The sequence below is a fragment of the Ctenopharyngodon idella genome, chromosome 16, assembly GCF_019924925.1.
Source record: "Ctenopharyngodon idella isolate HZGC_01 chromosome 16, HZGC01, whole genome shotgun sequence".
Classification (NCBI taxonomy): domain Eukaryota; kingdom Metazoa; phylum Chordata; class Actinopteri; order Cypriniformes; family Xenocyprididae; genus Ctenopharyngodon; species Ctenopharyngodon idella.
This window is the reverse complement of record NC_067235.1, coordinates 17,876,800-17,895,083: the sequence shown is the minus strand read 5'-3', so window position 1 is coordinate 17,895,083 and position 18,284 is coordinate 17,876,800. Positions and strand designations below refer to the sequence as shown.

General features: G+C 35.2%; 1 protein-coding gene across 1 annotated transcript in view; it reads right to left on the bottom strand.

Annotated features, from left to right (window-relative positions):
- Positions 1–58: 58 nt before the first annotated feature.
- Positions 59–18,284, bottom strand: part of col6a4a (collagen, type VI, alpha 4a) — a 47,178-nt gene continuing 28,952 nt past the window's right edge. The window contains exons 13-41 of the mRNA XM_051865861.1: positions 18,155–18,247; positions 18,008–18,061; positions 17,264–17,335; positions 17,148–17,174; positions 16,763–16,807; positions 16,309–16,362; positions 15,762–15,824; positions 15,302–15,367; positions 14,977–15,030; positions 14,848–14,883; positions 14,694–14,756; positions 14,282–14,344; positions 13,022–13,084; positions 12,332–12,394; positions 12,094–12,144; positions 11,838–11,873; positions 11,658–11,720; positions 11,513–11,575; positions 11,404–11,439; positions 8,479–8,515; positions 8,334–8,345; positions 7,747–8,240; positions 7,311–7,407; positions 5,165–5,833; positions 3,761–3,866; positions 2,820–2,905; positions 2,432–2,602; positions 772–819; positions 59–604 (exon numbers count right to left, since the gene is read on the bottom strand). Coding sequence (XP_051721821.1) covers positions 432–604; positions 772–819; positions 2,432–2,602; positions 2,820–2,905; positions 3,761–3,866; positions 5,165–5,833; positions 7,311–7,407; positions 7,747–8,240; positions 8,334–8,345; positions 8,479–8,515; positions 11,404–11,439; positions 11,513–11,575; positions 11,658–11,720; positions 11,838–11,873; positions 12,094–12,144; positions 12,332–12,394; positions 13,022–13,084; positions 14,282–14,344; positions 14,694–14,756; positions 14,848–14,883; positions 14,977–15,030; positions 15,302–15,367; positions 15,762–15,824; positions 16,309–16,362; positions 16,763–16,807; positions 17,148–17,174; positions 17,264–17,335; positions 18,008–18,061; positions 18,155–18,247 — 2,958 coding nt within the window. The 3' untranslated portion in view covers positions 59–431. The remainder of the gene's footprint in view (positions 605–771; positions 820–2,431; positions 2,603–2,819; positions 2,906–3,760; positions 3,867–5,164; positions 5,834–7,310; positions 7,408–7,746; positions 8,241–8,333; positions 8,346–8,478; positions 8,516–11,403; positions 11,440–11,512; positions 11,576–11,657; positions 11,721–11,837; positions 11,874–12,093; positions 12,145–12,331; positions 12,395–13,021; positions 13,085–14,281; positions 14,345–14,693; positions 14,757–14,847; positions 14,884–14,976; positions 15,031–15,301; positions 15,368–15,761; positions 15,825–16,308; positions 16,363–16,762; positions 16,808–17,147; positions 17,175–17,263; positions 17,336–18,007; positions 18,062–18,154; positions 18,248–18,284) is intronic.

Sequence of the window (18,284 nt, the reverse complement as noted above, 5' to 3'; positions counted from 1 at the left end):
GATGTAAAATGGGTTGCGGGCAGTTTTTAAAGGTAAAAAATGCACAGCCCAACAAATGTACAGTAAAAATTGTTTTAATTTGTATTAAAAAAAATTTTTTATTGCACATTATTGGTGCTATCACAGAGCTTCTTCACTAAAAACCTTTATGTACATTGACATTTTAATCTACACACGTACAGTGTGATTTAGCTGATGTATAACTTCATAAAAGTACCACAAACAAAAAATAAAAAGTACTTGTTTGCTTTTGCATTGGGCTGCTGGTGGGTAATTCTTGGCTTTTTTTTGTAGTAAAAACCTGCACAAATACAGTTTTCTAGCTTTGTGAAAATGATTGCTAAATGCGAGAGTGCACCTTTGTTCTGAAAAATGCTGAACATTCATTCAAATGTAAAAAATAAAAAGTGCCATTTGGAGAGTCATCCAGGTTAAATGTCCCTTAGACAAAGGGCTTCACAATCCTTCTGTGTGTCAAACCTGTTTTTGTTTCCTCCACATCCTCCAAACCAGAATTGAATGCATTCATTCTGCTGGATGTTATAGTACCAGCTCAAAACATAGTTAGTGCAGGAACCCTCATCCTGTTTCATGCGGCACACATCTGTGAGTGGAAAAATCAGGAAAGAGTTGATGCATAACACTTCAGGTGATATTGTATTTGTATTTTACTGGCTTTACTGAGAAAAAAAAAAAAGCTTAATATTAGTCCAAATTTTTAAGAATCAGCAAAAGGCAGACAAGCAGTTACAGAAGTGGCTCATTTCTCACCATCAAATAATGCTGTTCCCTCTTTTGCCTGCAGGATTATTTTACGATCTGGAGATGGAATAAATAATACAAATGTTTCAGTATTCGTTTTATATTGACAAAGTACTTTGTGTGATTGTTAACGGTGCAGTTTGTCATTTCTGTGCCACTAGTGGCACCAAATGGAACTGTAATCTGTTTACACGGCTTGACATACAGTAGCAACTAATGGTGTGAGTTTTTTTCTTCAAACAACCCTGCTGAAAAAATACATCTTAAACTACCCTAAGCTGGTTTGCTGGTCCTAGTTGGTCTCTCAGACTCATCAGACTGGTCTGATGGCTAGTTTTAGAGAGGTTTTGGGTAACTTTTTTAGCTATTCGGACTGAAAGACCAGCTAGACTATAATAGCTAAAGGGGAGTTTGGTTGGGCTGGGAGACCAGCTTACAGTTTTTTTACAGACGCTAGGACACATTTCTCAATACTTAGGTCACTTTTGCAAAACTCTTCACACAGTGAGCACAACAGAAGTCTATGTGGGCTAAACTGAGGATCAATTATCATTGCTTTGGCACAAAATGCATTCAATGACTACATCTCTCAAATTTCATGAATTCTTTTCTCACTCAGACACAACAACTGCCAAAACTCTTTGTACGTACAGGCCGATTTGCACATGCTTACATACTGTTTTCAAAACTGTTAAACTTAAGTTCAAAACAATAACATAATACAAAACTGAATAAGACAGAAATTTGCTACATTTCTACAGTAATATAGTTATGAAATATATTCTAAATCTAAAAAAAAAAATCAAATACTATCAAAACAATTAGATGAAACTGAACACCTACACAAGCATTAGTCTTTCAATTTCATTACCATCAATTCAAAGGGGAAACTTAGGAATAATTTTGTTCTGTAATGTAAACATGGACCATGTAACAAACTGCAGTGAATTATAAGCAGTAGAGAGTGTCATTCTTGTTTTGTAAAGAAATTTTAAAAAAGAAAACATTGTATAATGCTAACTGATGTTAGTGTTTTTAGGTCGATGTTTTATGAGTGACAAAGTGTGTTTGCTCAGTGAAAACCTTTGCTCGTGTTCTGGAAGAATGAGTTGATTTGAGACATGTATGAAGTGTTTTGGTAGATTTGGTGCATTTTGAATGTGAAGTTAACCTCTGTGCCAAGATGAAAGTTGGTTAGGAGAACTGTGTGAAGAGTTTTGAAAAAGTGACCTAAGTATTGAGAAATGTGTCCTAGCATCTGTAAAAAACTGTAAACTAATGATTTACAACGATTTATGAACCAGTGCACAGTGTTAGAGGTAACGCATTACAAGAAACACGAGTTATGTAATCAGATTACTTTTTCATGTAACTAGTAAAGTAATGCATTACTTTTAAATTTACAACAAAATATCAGAGTTACTTTGTTTCCCATTTGTTGACTGACACCTCATGGGACCCATGTTGAGGGAAATCAGTTAGGCATCACATTTAGTTAAACATCACATTTCTGTTTCATTTTTTTGAGAAACAATTAACGCAAAAGTAACGTAAAGCATTACTTTCCATAAAAAGGTAGGGAGTAACTCTATATTGTAACACATTACTTTTGAAGGTAACTTTCACCAACACTACCAGTACACAGTTGTCGCAGAGACAAAGGACTTACTTTGTTTGCCACAGGTCTGAAGGCACTCCTTTTCTGAACTAAAACGGTTACTGTTACCGTCACAGCCCCCGTACCAGAAGGGTAAACATGCACCAGCTGCTTCATTATAATACCATCGCTGCATATATTTACCACAGAAGGTGCCACGGTCAATGTTTAGGTGACAGAGACCTGAAAGCAAAACGCTTATTTAATAATAAGCCATGATGATGATGCTGGAAAATCATTTAAATAAGTAACTTTTAAATAACTTCCTAAGTTTAATGTAAAGTTAAATTGTTATTCTTTTTGTTGCATATGTTTAAGCACTAGAGGCACTGTGATGTGAGCAGAGATTTGTCAATTGGAGATTCGACTATTGAGTCTCCACGGCCTAAGTTCTGCTGACCCTCAGTCTCCTCCTGTGCAGTGTTTTCTTCCTCCATTTCCTCTTCCACCACTACATTTGGGTATTCAGCGGATGGCACAGGAACACTAGGAAATAAGAGTTTGTTTTGACATTGGGCACATAATGGGATATTCACAAACAGTTGAGCCATTTTTGCACAAAATATTTTAACACAAAAACCTTTATCTTAATAAACAGGCACCTGCCTCGTTTCTATGTAATTACAAAGAAAGAAAGAAAGAAAAAAAGAATCTGGACCTGCACCTGTCTCCTTTCTAGGTAAATTACATTCATATTAAATTAGTAAATATATATTATATTTATATATATATATATATATATATATATATATATATATATATATATATATATATATATATATAAAAATTTACATAAATATATAAACAAATATATTGAAGGTTCATTTTATTAAGCCGCATTTAATTAAAATCTTATTAAATAACCACCTGACTCCTTTCTAAGTAAAATACATTCATTTATAAATACATATTTTTAATGTATTTATTTATATTTATTGTTATTGTTAAATAACCATCTTTCCATCTTTTCTATGTAAATTACATTCATTTTTTGTAAATTACATTCATTATTAATAAATAAATACATTTATATATAAATGAAAAAAAAAAAGTACTAATTTATTGCAGAGTTTTTTTTTTATTAAACTGCACCTTTTTAAATATGCACCTGTCTCCTTCCTATGTAAATTCCATAATATATAAATAAATTCTAAATAAAATAAATAAATGTATTTAGTATTGCAGGTTTATTTTATTAACCTGCAGCTTATTAAATAAGCACCTGCATCTTTTATAAATAAATAAATAAATACAGAGGTTAATGCTCAGTTACTGCTATGATTTCAAACAAACAGATGTTTCACATTAGATGATGATAGAGCAGGTTGCGCCATTTGATACCTGTACACGGGTCTCTCTGCAGCCTCGTACTCAATAGGCTGACCTTGACCTTGAAAATTACTACACTGACTCTGGAGTGATGGATGAGGGTAGGAGTTCACATTCTCTGCATTCACAAAGAAACTATATTAACACACAAGTCCCTCAAAATGAACGTATGCAATGTCATCCTTAAAAACTCTGTCATCGTGTACTCCCTCCTGTTGCTCAAAAATGTTTGATGTCATGTTTTGGAACACAAAAAGCTCCAAAAGGGATGTAAAGATGTCCTTCAAAAAAAGGACAAAAAGTATGTAATCCATGGAACTGTGTGAGTAAAAAGGTTAAAAGGTGTTACGAGACATCATGCCTTTAAAGGGCTAGTTCACCCAAAAATGAAAATTCTGTCATTAATTACTCACCCTCATGTCGTTCTACACCTGTAAGACCTTCGTTCATCTTCAGAACACAAATTAAGATATTTTTGATAAAATCCGATGGCTCAGCGAGGCCTCTATTGTCAGCAAGATAATTAACACTTTCAGATGCTCAGAAAGCTACTAAAGACGTATTTAAAACAGCTCAACTTTCAACTTTAATATTATAAAGCGACGAGAATACTTTTTGTGCGCCAAAAAAACAAAATAACGACTTTTCAACAATATCTAGTGATGGCTGATTTCAAAACACTGCTTCATGAAGCTTCGAAGCTTTACGAATCTTTTGTTTCGAATCAGTGGTTTGGAGCGCCAAAGTCACGTGATTTCAGTAAATGAGGCTTTGTTACGTCATAAGTGTTTTGAAATTTCAATAGTTTGTGACTTTGGCAGTTTGATACATGATCCAAACTTCTGATTCGAAACAAAAGATTCGTAAAGCTTCGAAGCAGTGTTTTGAAATCGCCCATCACTAGATATTGTTTAAAAGTCATTATTTTGTTTTTTTTGGCGCACAAAAAGTATTCTCGTCGCTTTATAATATTAAGGTTGAACAACTGTAGTCACATGAACTGTTTTAAATATGTTTTAATACCTTTCTGGGTATCTGAAAGTGTTAATTATCTTGCTGTCAATGCGGGCCTCACTGAGCCATCGGATTTTAACAAAAATATCTTAATTTGTGTTCTGAGGATGAATGAAGGTCTTACGGGTGTGGAACAACATGAGGGTAAGTAATTAATAAAAGAATTTTCATTTTTGGGTGAACTAACCCTTTAAGTGACATCAAACCTGATGTTATCAGTTTATTATAGTAAATTTAGGCTTGTTCCTCACATAAATCTACGGCTTCAGAAGAGGTGGAATATAGTGAACAGGTCATATCAATGACTTTTATCGTGTTTTTTGTGCTTTCTGAGCGACATGAGGGTGAACCGTTGCAATTCTTAGGCCCTCAAATCTGTACTGAATGATGTGGAACACTTACTGCTCAGAATGTGGAAGAACGTCCTCATGAAGCGCTGCGTGTACTCCTGCTCTCCATGTTTCAAGTGGCCTAGGTGAATGATGTGCTGTTCTACAGGATAGCTGGCAAGCTCTTCCACCTGAGTAACACTGATGTGGTCACCCACCGTCAGGGTGAAGAAAACAACACCCTCGCACTTCGCCATCCTGGAGACCAACTCCAGCTTTGCTCTGTCCTGAGATGTCGTCTCCTCCCCAATGATGGCCAGTACCATCTTGTTCTTGCGACCCTTAGGAGCCGTGAGGATGCCCTGCATTACGGCCTGTTCCAACGCAAGGCCGAGTCTGGAAGAGCCTCCGGTTTGCTTTAGATCCTGGTAGATGCTTCTCTTCATTAGACTGCGATCACTGAACTGTTGGAAGCCAAATATCACTTTCACAGCAGACTGGGCTTCACTGTATGTGGAGCTCTGCTGGTAGACGGCCACTCTTGCTTGTCTGTCGACCCCGCTGGGTCGGCTGCTCACAACAATCTGATCGAGCACACTGCCGAGCACCTCTTTCACACCCTCATATTCATCAGCCAGGATGCTACGGGAGCCATCCACAATCACCGCCAAGTCCATGTCTAACTCCTGAGGAGCAGGTGCCAGGTTGGTGCCATCACATTCTCTAGCTGGTCTGCAGGGATCTTAGAAGAGAAAAGAGTGTAGATATGACCACAAAGAAACTGCGGCCATAGAACTTCATAGGATATTCTGCAGAATTCAAACACCAATCATTCACAAACTTCATTCCTTGCATGTTTGTTTATTAAATATTTTTAATTTAAAGGGTTAGTTCATCCAAAAATAAAAATCCTCACCCTCATGTCGTTCCACACTCGAAAGACCTTCTTTGGAACACAAATTAAGATATTTTTGATGAAATCCGAGAGGTATATGACTCATCCATAGACAGCAATATTATCACCAAAATGATGTCAATATGACTGCAGTGGTTCAACCTTAATTTTATGAAGCGACAAGAATACATTTCTCATACGTTGTTTACGTCCAGTGACGCCGACTCATTATTGGCCGGCTCCTGCGTCAGCATCACAGGTATGCGTCGTGCTGCTCACATGTGCATCTTTGGCCAATACTGAGCCGGCATTCGGATGTAAACAAGGAAACCTTCACTGTGCTTACTGCATTACCTGCATAAGGATCATGACAGGGAAGAGAAGAGATTGTTGAATAAAGTCGTTATTTTTGTTTTGGCGCACAAAAAGTATTCTCGTCGCTTCATAAAATTAAGGTTGAACCACTAGAGTCACGTCGACTGTTTTAACAATGTCTTTAGTACCTTTCTGGACCTTGAAAGTGTTGATTATATTGCTGTCTATGGACAAGTCATGTACCTCTCAGATTTCATCAAAAATATCTTCATTTGTGTTCTGAAGATGAACGAAGGTCTTACGGGTGTGGAAAGACATGAGGGTGAGTACTTAATGACAGAATTTTCATTTTTGGGTGAACTAACACTTTAATACTTTCAGCAACCTTTAAGAGTGCAGTACTCATGACTTTATTTACACATTCATTTGATGAGAAATATTTGTCTTTATTTACAAACTTTTTGCAAATATAAACACAGTTTGAGACACTGTACACCCCAAAAAATAATCTGATACTTAAGATAAGTTTCCATTTGCAGTCTATTTAATTTTTAAATAAAAAAATAATTATATTATGTAAAATAAAAAAATATATTTATATGTAAAAATATTATTTATATAAACAATATACATCTATTTTACATTATAAAATAATATACAAATATTCTTTTATATAAAATTATATTATATTATGTTATATTATATTATATTATATATTATATTGGGTCAGTAAGTTTTTTGAAAGAAAATAATAATATATTATTCAGCACGCATTAAATTGATCAAAAGTGACATTAAAGACATTTAGAATTTTACAAAAGATTTCTATTTCATATTCATACCATTCTTTTGAATTTTCTACCCATTAGAATCCTGAAAAAAATGCATCACAGTGTCCACAAAAATAATTAGTCATTTTCAGCAAAATAATAATACACAAGGTCACCCAATCAGCATATTAGAATAATTTCAGTTGTGAGAGGGAGGGAGAGAAATAACTGGTGCTTACCAAAGCAGATAACACAACTCTGGATCTTACTGAGAATAGTACTCTGGTCTTGCAATCTACCCAGCACAGTGAAGATAAAACTCTGGGTTTCATCTGCCTGCACACAACAAAACATCCCACAAATGAATAGCTCTACACACTGGTAAAAAACTGTTTTGTATTCAAAGTTTGTGTGTTAGTCACACACATGATTTAATAATTAAAGGGACAGTTCACTCAAAAAAATTGACTATAATAATATACTTCAGTGAACAACTTAACTTCAGCTTTGATAAGTAAAAGAAAAGAGCAACTTTAAAATTTCACTGTGTACCACAGAAGAAAGTACGTAAAAAAGGTTTGTGAAGACATGAGGGTGAGTAAATGATCAGAATGTTTATTTTTGCATAAACTATTCCTTTAAATTATTAAAAAAATGAAGTGTGCTTAACTTTACCTCAAAAGCTTTTCTAATAGTAGGGATATTCCTCAGTGCGATGACCCCGAGTTTAATGTTCAGCGCTTTGTACTCTAGAATGGCCGTGTTGAGGGAGGTTGAATCCTGAGACTCTCCAGCAGAGAGGAAGATCACTACTTTCCTCATCAGGACACCCTTTCGCACACGCTTCAGGACGTTCCTCCCCACGAACCGCATGGCAGCGCCTATGTTACGCCGATTTGAAGAGCGTTCCCAGGCGATGTTATTCACCGCTTCAATAAGCTGATTCTTGCGCTGATAGTCATTGAAGCGGATCAAGTATCTGGTGAAGGAGCTGTAGGAGACCACAGCCACGCGGGCCCCCGTCGGGCAGGTGGTCTCTGCAACATTGATATTGTCCAGCAGTCTCAGGACTACAGAACGCATGCGTTCAAAGCCTTGAGAAGTCACATCTTCAGACATGTCCATGCCAATCACAAGATCAGTGAGGTAGGCAGGGCATTTTATTTTATCTAGAGAGACAAACATGACAGAGATTCATATTTAATAAAGGACAGTTAATTCAAAAATTAATTTCACATTTTTTGATTCTCATTTCAACCTACCTTTGCAGCACACTGTTAAATAAATTTAAAAAAAAAAAAAAAAAAAAAAAAAAAAAAACATAAAAATGTCATCATCATCATAATGCAAGAAAATCTAAGTCTATTATCTATTTCAAGAAAAAAAATAATCTTAAAGATTTCTTACAACAGTTGTCTCGAACATATGATATCAGTTGACAATCCTACAAAAGATTATATATATATATATTTACATATATTTCAAAACATGCTTTGTATTTAGACACAAATAAACTTTAAAAAAATTTTTTTTAAAGAAATTACAACTTATTCAGCAAGGACAAATTCAATTGATCAAAAGGAACAGAATTTTATTCAAAGAATCCTGGAACGGTTTCCACAATAACATTGAGCAGCACAACTGTTTGCAACATTGATAATAGTAAGATATGTTAGTTAAAGGGGACCTATTATGCAAAATTCACTTTTATAAAGGTGTATGAACACAGATGTGTGTCCACAGTGTGTGTAAACAACTAGCCTATAATGGTAAAAATCCACCCACTCCTTTTTTTTTTATATAATCCCCATAAATCATAAACAGTCTCTCCAAATGAGCGGTTCCAGATTTCCCCGCCCGACGGAGCTATACACAGTCTGCCATGTTTGTCTAGAGCAGCATTCAAGTAAGAAATATATTCTTATTAAAGCTACTAAAGTTATTTAATCAAGAGCAGTGAGTGATTATCTGTTTTCCTTTTGTTGTTTTGTTCACATTAACAGCATATACAACAGCAGGTTCTGTATATTACACTGCTGTCACTTTAATACACAGATCTAATATACACATATGATTTCTTTCCCTGCTGTTTACGTTCACAGACATAACCGACTGTGTTTGTGAACTCTGTGCGTTATTGACATAATCTTGTGTGTATTTGACAGCACGACAAGACACGAAAGGGAAATCAGTTTAATACTCATGTGACAGGCTGCTTTCTGTGCGCGTGAAGTTTAAATCAGAAGTTTAAACTGTATTAAAAATTTTAATAATACAGGTTTGTTGTAATGTCATTTTATTATATATTTTAAATCAAATGTGTCAGTAGCAAAGGCTGGTCCCAGTGATACCAAACTTTAATTTGTCTGGGATCCCAAGACCCTGTGTAAAGTGTGCTAATGTGTGTTTAAATACAAGTGTTTTTTCCAATTATGTATGTCATGACTTCTCATTTGTGAATAAAATTTCAACACAGAATCAGTTGCTCTTTTTTATTCAAAATGAAACTACTCTCATTTACTTTCATCTTTGATATTACAGATATGCAAAGTACTACATGGTCTATTATTTTAGCCGCTAAATAAACCTAATTCAAATTTAAAAATGTAAATTGTTATGGAAAGCTTGTAGAATAGAACTAAAACATTTCATTGTGAATATACTGCAGGTTTGATCATTTCGCATCTCAGTTCCATATGGTTTCATATCAACACTGTGTTAAACTGAATCCTGATTCACAGTGCATCATGTTTTTCCACATTAAAATGTTTTGTCAATTAAATACATCATTTTGTGGTTAAAAAGACTGACAATGTTTCCTAATAATATGAAAAAAAATAACACTTCACTTTAGGATTTAATAAAGTCTCTTCGAAATTATTTACCAACTGAGCAAGCAATTAAGAATGACAGAACAACCACAGGAGAGTGTATGCATGTCTGATTATCCACATAACAATAATATTTCTCATACTTTTGCCAATTGTCTTCTCCATATAAATATTTGTAAATAAAACCTGCATAAGTAACTTTTAGTTTTGTAGCTGATCAATTTAACCACTTGTAATTCAATTTTAACATTTTAATTGTTGTGGAAAGCTTGTAGAATTGAACTAAAACCTTGTGAAAGTGCTGCAGGGAAGCTAATATCACTGTCTCATCATGTTTCTATTCATATAGAGCATTGTGTGTTTTGCAGAAAAAGATAAAGAAGGTTTACATGCATTAATTCATGCATGTCAAAAACAAACGGAACATAAACCTAACTCTAAATGTGTTTTAAAAATAATAATGTCTGGTTAAAGTTATGCAAGCTAGCAACTGAGACAGCAATAGGGAATGACAAAATAATCACAACTGAAACTTATTATGCCACCACAGATACATTTATACAAGTTATCTTATCAAACGAACTAAAAGAAAATCAAATCAAAACAGTTGTTGCCCATACTAAAACAAACAAACTCGATGGCTGTTGGCTCATTTCCTAACGAAAGACCACCAGTGGCTGTAATCACTACTAAATTATATCTCACGACACAATCTAACCTACAAACTATTGAGCATGCATAAACAGTTATTAATAAAAAAATAATCTTAACTTCATTCGATGCGGAAACACAATCACGTTACCGAAAACAGTTCTGTGATCCAAGGACAGCGCACTAAAATTTTCACTGGCGCTTTAACACAAAACAGGAAACTCGTGAATATTCATGTAAGCTCCGCCCAGTGTCACTGAAAATCTCAGACACCGAATATTTCAGAACACCAGTAGCAGCAGCTCATTTGCATTTAAAGATCCATACACGAAAACAGCATGTTTTTCCTTCCACTCAAAAATGGGCATTTACAACTTGACATAAATGATCTGTGGTGTATTTTGAGCTGAAATTTCACAGACACATTCTGGGGACACCAGAGACTTATATTACATCTTGTATAAAGGGGCATAATAGGTCCGCTTTAAGCATCAAATCAGTATATCAGAATGATTTCTGAAGGATCATGTGACACTGAGTGGACTTGAGTAATGGCTGCTGAAAATTCAACTTTGACATCACATCAATAAATTATAATATAAAAAAAATATGTATATTAAAATAGAAAACAGTTATTTTAAAATATTTTAAATGACTATTATATTTTGTATGTTTTATAATAATTTAAATAATCTTTTTTTTAAATCTTAAAAATAAGATTTTTGGCACATTATGAGAACTAAAGTGTTATTTTCAAAATTTCTTTCCTACAATTTATTTCCAGGTTCAAGTATACATTAATAATTTTACATGTTAACTACTGCAGTAGTAAAGAAAATCAGAAACTTACAGACTTCTCTCTGGTTCCTCGTGGTCCTTTTGGGCCCTATGTGAAAAAGAACACATTCTGTATCCCTTCAAATTCCCATGATCATATGATGTAAATAATATACACATACCCTGTGTCCAGGCATCCCATCACTGCCAGGATCTCCAGGTGGTCCTGCCCTGCCAGCATTGCCCTGTTATCAGACATCCAATTAAGTCTGTTTAAGGTTCACAGAAAGAGTAAGAAAATAAAGCTTGCAAAATGTTATTACATACCCCTCTTCCCCTGTTGCCTTTTGGACCACCACCTCCATTTACTCCTTTAGAGCCCAGTTCACCCTGAATTTCAAAGAAGAAACAATGTTCACTCATTAATAGATATAAAATTGAATATTTTATGAACCAACCGTATTATAGTTACAATACTGCACTGGCAAGTTTTGGATGTGAAATCACCTGAAGTCCAGGATAACCTGGGAAACCAGAATCTCCCTTAAAGAAAAGTAAAAAATAAATAAATAAATAAACAAACAAACAGACATGAATACATATGCAGTTTATGCTGCTTTCTTTACCCTAAAAATGGCAAATAAAGTTTCAAAATAACTGTCTAATATGTTGTTTTAAGTGAAATAATATCACGCTGTATATTGTAGCATAGCCCAAATTTGCTATTTGAGAACAAATTATTGCAGTATAATTCTATATAAACCTTCTGTCCTTTGGGTCCTGGAAATCCAAAGCCATCTGCACCATCTTTTCCCTGTTAATTATAAATAAATGCCGCAATCAGTTGGTTTATTTGTGTCTAAAAATCAAATAAACAGATTATTAGACAAATTGTTGAATTGTAACATTTAAGAACAAGATAGCTTTTTGAATGATGATGGATCAGGCGTGACATTGCAGGATTTTAGTAGCTTTTAAAAAAAAAGAAAGAAAGTAGTAACCGGCAGTCCTCTGAGGCCTGGAGGTCCCAAAGCTCCCTTAACTCCAGGATCACCTGGCTGGCCCTGTAGGGCAAACGCATAATGCATAGGTTTAGCATTAAAGGAACAATTAACTCAAAAATGAAAATCCCTGATGTATATGACTTTCTTTGTTTAGATAAACACAAAGATTTTAAAGAAAATAATCCATCTCTGTCAGTGCATATAATACAAGTGAATGGGTGCTGCTCGGTTGACGCTTGAAAAACCACACACAGTGATTGTGATGGTAATCCATGCGACCCCAGTGGATAAATCAATGTCCTCTGTAGTGAAACGATAAGAAAAATACTAATAATTTTAACTTTAACTCCTACTGTCATACGAGCGTTCGTGAGAGAGATATTGTGACACATGACTTAGAACTGTAGCAATGATTTAGTTAAAAAAATTAAAAATATATAAAATATATAAAAGCGTCAGCCGAGCGGCACCTATTCAATGGAATTATATGGACTATTTTCCAAAAAATTCTCATTTGTGTTTATCTGAAGAAAGAAAGTCATATACAACGGGGATGGCATGAGGGTGAGTAAATGATAAGAGAATTTTCATTTTTGGGTGAACTATTCCTTTAAAAAAGCAGAGATTTATAAATAAAGAGTATTTATGGAGTATTTTTTTTTAAGGGTACTAAAAGAGGTGACTCACCTTCTGTCCCCTGGACCCAAGGCTTCCTTTAGTTCCCGGCCTTCCTGGAAAGCCAGGAGATCCCTGTGTAAAAGAAACCAACACAATCCCATTGATGGCCAGATGTGGTTTATTAGATATTAATGCAATAGTTAAAAAAAAATAAAAGGTGGCCAATTCATTCTATTCCTGGTATTAAGTTGCCAACTCTATTATTCACCCAGAGAGTTCTCATGTTATTGTACAAGTGGTCTATATTCATCTATCGGGCAGTGGAAGGTTGGCCAGGGAAACAATTTCAAGAGTTACCCACGATATGCAACACTCCCTGGATGCATTGGTTAATTATATAATTGGTTAATTAATGGGGATTTTAATCAAAGTTCACTTTCTGCTACCTTACCCTCTTTTAGGCAAATGGTGACATGTCCTAGGAGGGAGGGTAAAATTATATGTTTTATACGAACGTTAAAGAGATATATAGTGCAAAGTTGCTTCCACCACTGGAGCAATCGGACCACAATTTAATATCTTTGGCATCCAGATACTCTCCTGCAATTTGAAATCAGCCACTTGGCTCTAAGACAGCGCGTGTGTGGTCGGAGGATGTGAAAGGTTAAAAGGATGTTTTGCTTGTACAGACTGGTCAGTATTTTTTTGATGATAATGATTTGGACAGTATTTCTGACAAAGTCACTTGTTATACAAATTACTGTGTTGAGTCTGTCATTCCACATAAACAAATTAAAAATGTTCCTAACAATAAACCGTGGGTGACCAGGGAGGTTAAAGCAGCTACTAATAGGAAAAAAGCAGCTTGTTTCAGTGGCGACAGGGACCGAATTAAAATTGCTCAAAAGGAGCTGAAAAGTTATTCAACAGAGTAAGTTAAAATATAAGGAAAGAGTTGAAGAACAAATTTTTAACTGTAACACATGGGGCCTTTGGAATAGTTTAAAATCTTTTGCTGTTGATGGAACAAAAAATAACAGTATTAAAATAACAGAATGTGAATGAGGTAAAACAGTTAAAGTGCCTTAAGACCAACAAAGCAGCAGGTGGTAATGGTATCCACCCATGTACTTTGAAAGTCTGTGCTGAGCGATTTAGAAGGTCTTTTATTCCAACTGCAGTTAGGTTTTTTAACAAAGTTGTGTAATTCTTTGCATGAATTGATTGTGTTGTTGTTTTTAATGTTCAATTGTCTGTTTGTGTTGTTTTTAGTGTGCATGAGTGTGGGGATTAATAAAGTTTTCTAATCTAATCTATTTCAACATGTACCTGAGGTCCAGGTAGACCAAGATAACCTTTCTGCCCAACCGGACCAGGCGGACCGAAAGCACCCTGAACAGAGACAGAAAGACTCAAATTATAGATGGAACAAGCTCAAACAATTAATAGTTAAGGAAATAAATGGTAGTGTACATCCATCCAATTTGAGATCAAATTAATTTTGAATGTGGTTGGTAATCAAAAATACATTTCACATTGCATATTTAATACTACTCTAACACAGATGTCATCTTTAATGCCATCTTTTCTCACTGTTAACAAACTGGCAAGCAAATCAGATACAGCTTTATATGGTTTTGGCAGTTTTTTTTGTTTTGTTTTGTTTTGTTTTTTGCTGTGTCGTTATAGGGTCCATTTTGTATTTATTGATAGATTTAAAATAGGATAATTTTTACATTACCTGTGGACCTGAGCCCCCAGGGAGTCCTTGTTGTCCTCGTTCTCCTGAAGACCCTCTGGGACCCTGAACGCACAAGCAAACCAAGTCATTTGGTATAACTTCTGTAGCTGCTTAATTATTATTATTTTAAATTATTATTTCTACAGTACTGTACCGGTACACCCGCTGAGCCTCTTCTGCCATTAGGACCCTGAAAATAAAGATAAAAATATCAACATAGAAAAGAACAGGCTTCACAAGTTAATGCTTCTGCCTTCTGTACTATAATTACATATTAACTTACTGGTCTGCCATTATCACCAATTTGGCCTGGAAGACCATCTAAACCTGGTTCACCCTGTTAACAGAGCACATAGAAAGAGAAAAAAAATGATCCATGTATTATATATATATATATTATATATATATACACTGTATATCAATTATAATGTATATATAATAAAAAAAAAAGTCAACAATAAATTTCACTATCAATTAGTCAGGTCTTTGTTCAGTGATGGCCGTTTTTCAGGCTGCAGCTATTAGTAATCCTAGACATGTAAACTTAAAAATCTGAAGATGTTACTGTTAAGAGTCAGTTTGTACTAAAAGTAAATAATATCCCATACCGTTATGCCTGGACTGCCGACGTCACCTTTAGGACCGCGGCTGTTGTTGTCCAGTCCTGAATCTCCCTGATTACGACAAAATGGATCAAAATTCAGGGGTCAAAATTCTCTACTGGAACATCTGCTGCACAAAATTCATCATTGACTGATCTTGCATCTGGTTGTTATTTTCCATCAAAGCCCCACAATTCACCAATTTGCTTCAAAGCCCTAGATTCTTTGCCAAATTTGATAGCAAGAAAGAATGTTAGCTGCAAACCATTCCTTTAAAATAGAGGAACCAAGACAAAATTATGCATACCTGAACCAAATTTGAACAATCTGACCTGAACTGAATGATTTGCTTTTGAAAACAACAAAAAATGAAGAATCGCCATGTTTCACAAACAGTATGAACAGTGTTTTGTTACCTGAATGCGTAATCTATTGAGATTATTATGTGCAGCTAAAGCCTACTAACCGGATCTCCTCTCAGGCCTCGTTCTCCTGGGGTTCCAGGGCTTCCTCTGATACCTCTTGGACCCTGCGGTTCAGGCATAATGAAGATAATACATAATGAATCAATGAATTTAGAGCACTAAAGAGAGACTGGTGCTGCGTCCGAAATCGCATACTGTCTGAGTAGGTACTACATTTGAATTTACTTTGTGACCGTTAAAAAAGTATGCTCTATATAGTGTGAATAAGGGTAGTAGGAACTACATCCGCCCTGTTGTTACTATCACATGACCTACCAGCATCAGTTACGTCACTTCACAGCCATTCATAAATCCTCTGCCAGTGGATAGTAAAGCGTCCATCAGATGCGCACTTCAGAATCTCGGCGGAAGTAGCACGTCATCCGGAAAGATTTCGCATACTGTTTTTCGAAATACTATGTATTCGGACATACTACTCTTTTGACATACTGTTTTTCACATACTATATAGTAGGGAAGTATTTGATTTCGGATGCAGTGTGGATCATGCTTGAGAACTATAGAGAAGAATATGTGTAATGGATTTTACTGCGCTGCCTGGATCTCCTCGCTCTCCCGCACTTCCCGCTGCTCCAGTTACACCCTGAGAGGTACAGACAGTGAAACAGAAATGCATGACTTCCACATTGTAAAAAATAAAGGCAAAAGTAGATAACAAAATGTGAGTGGTGTTTGCTGCCACAATACTAAGGTGTTGTGGGTGGTTGCCAGGGCGTTGCTATGCAATTGGTCATTCAGCGTGGCTGCAAGGTGATTGTTAGGTGGTTGCTAGGTCGTTACTAGGCTGCATAAGTCTCTAGGACATTTTCTCCCTTTTTATGTACACAGGTTTGTTATACTATTGAGACTTGCCTCAGCAAGCATTTAAGATATTATATAGATAATATATATTTTAAATATTTTTTTATTGCAGTTTGCATTATATGTATGTATTTGCCTTTGATTACTCACTGGACGTTAGAAGTGCGCCATAATTTTCTTACCTGTTCACCATCTATCCCATTTAAACCATTTTCTCCTTCCTCTCCCTGTGTAAGAAGATTAAAGAAACTCAAACCATTGATAAGCAAACAGTGGTTACATTACTTTCATTAACAAGCCAAGTGAAAGTGAATAAGAAAGGAGACAGGAACACGATTTATATGCAACCTCAAAAAAAAAAAAAAAAAAAAACAACCACAGGCTAAAACAAACCTTTTCCAGATGACAATCAAAGACAGTAATCCAAACACAGATGCTGGCTAATAACAGCTGTCTGGTAATAAATAAGTAGCCACTTAACGTATACAGCTAAGGCATCTCGCTCTCTCCCCAAAGCTTAAATGATTATGCAAACGTCAGTGTCCATAGCCTTATGTTAGTACTTACATCATCGCCTCTGTAACCTCTGCCACCCTGAAGAAATAAACAGCAAAAGATAAATGTTTCAGCACCCAAAAAAACTCAATAAGGACTCAATAAGAGAACACATTGCACTACGTTACCTTTACACCTCTTCTTCCACTGCATCCCTGATGTCCTCGAGTTCCATTCAAACCAGGAAGCCCTCTCTCACCCTGAAACACACATGCATTGCACATGAAAGTCATAGGATTTTAGTATACTCAGTATATATTTAGGTATTAAAAGAGGTTACATAGTTTGAAGTTGCACTAAGTGACTTTTTGGTTTAAAAATAATTAAATGAATAGTACTTCTCAAATACACTACCATTCAAAAGTATGGGGTTAGTAAGGTTTTTTAATGATTTTGAAAGACGTCTCTTATGCTCACCAAGGCTGCAATTATTTGATCAAACATTCAGTGAAAAACAGTAATTTTGTGAAATATTATTAACATTTAAAATTACTGTTTCTGCTTTAATGTATTTTAAAATGTAATTTATTTCTGTGATGTCAAATCTGAATTTTCAGCATCATTACTCCAATCTTCAGTGTCACGTGATCCTTCAGAAATTATTCTAATATGCTGATTTGGTGCACAAGAAACATTTATTATTATCAATCAAACAGATGTACTGCTTATTTTTTTGTGGATTTGTTTTTTAATTTTTTTGTTTTTTTATACTTATAAAGTTCAAAAGAACAGCATTTATTTGAAATAGAAGTGTAATATTATTACAACAAAATGTGTTACCACTTTATAAACACAAATACCACCAACAGCTCAAAGGGCATTGTCTCATGAAAGTCAATAAAAATATTATAAATGTAAATTGAAGAACTTACAGGTCCTCCTTCTTCTCCAGGGTAACCAGGAAGCCCGCTCAGTCCAGGTGACCCCTGATCAGCAGTACAGTAAGACAATTTAAACACTTATCTGCATTTTCACATATTGTTCAGTAAATCTTCAGTCATAAATCTTCAGCTTATCACCTTCAACCCTGGACGACCCTGATTTCCACGTCCTCCCTCATGACCAGTGCATTTACACAACACGTTACAGCACTCCCTTGAGAGAATTGTATCCTAGGAATTGGAAGAAAGCAAATGGAAGAGAAACACT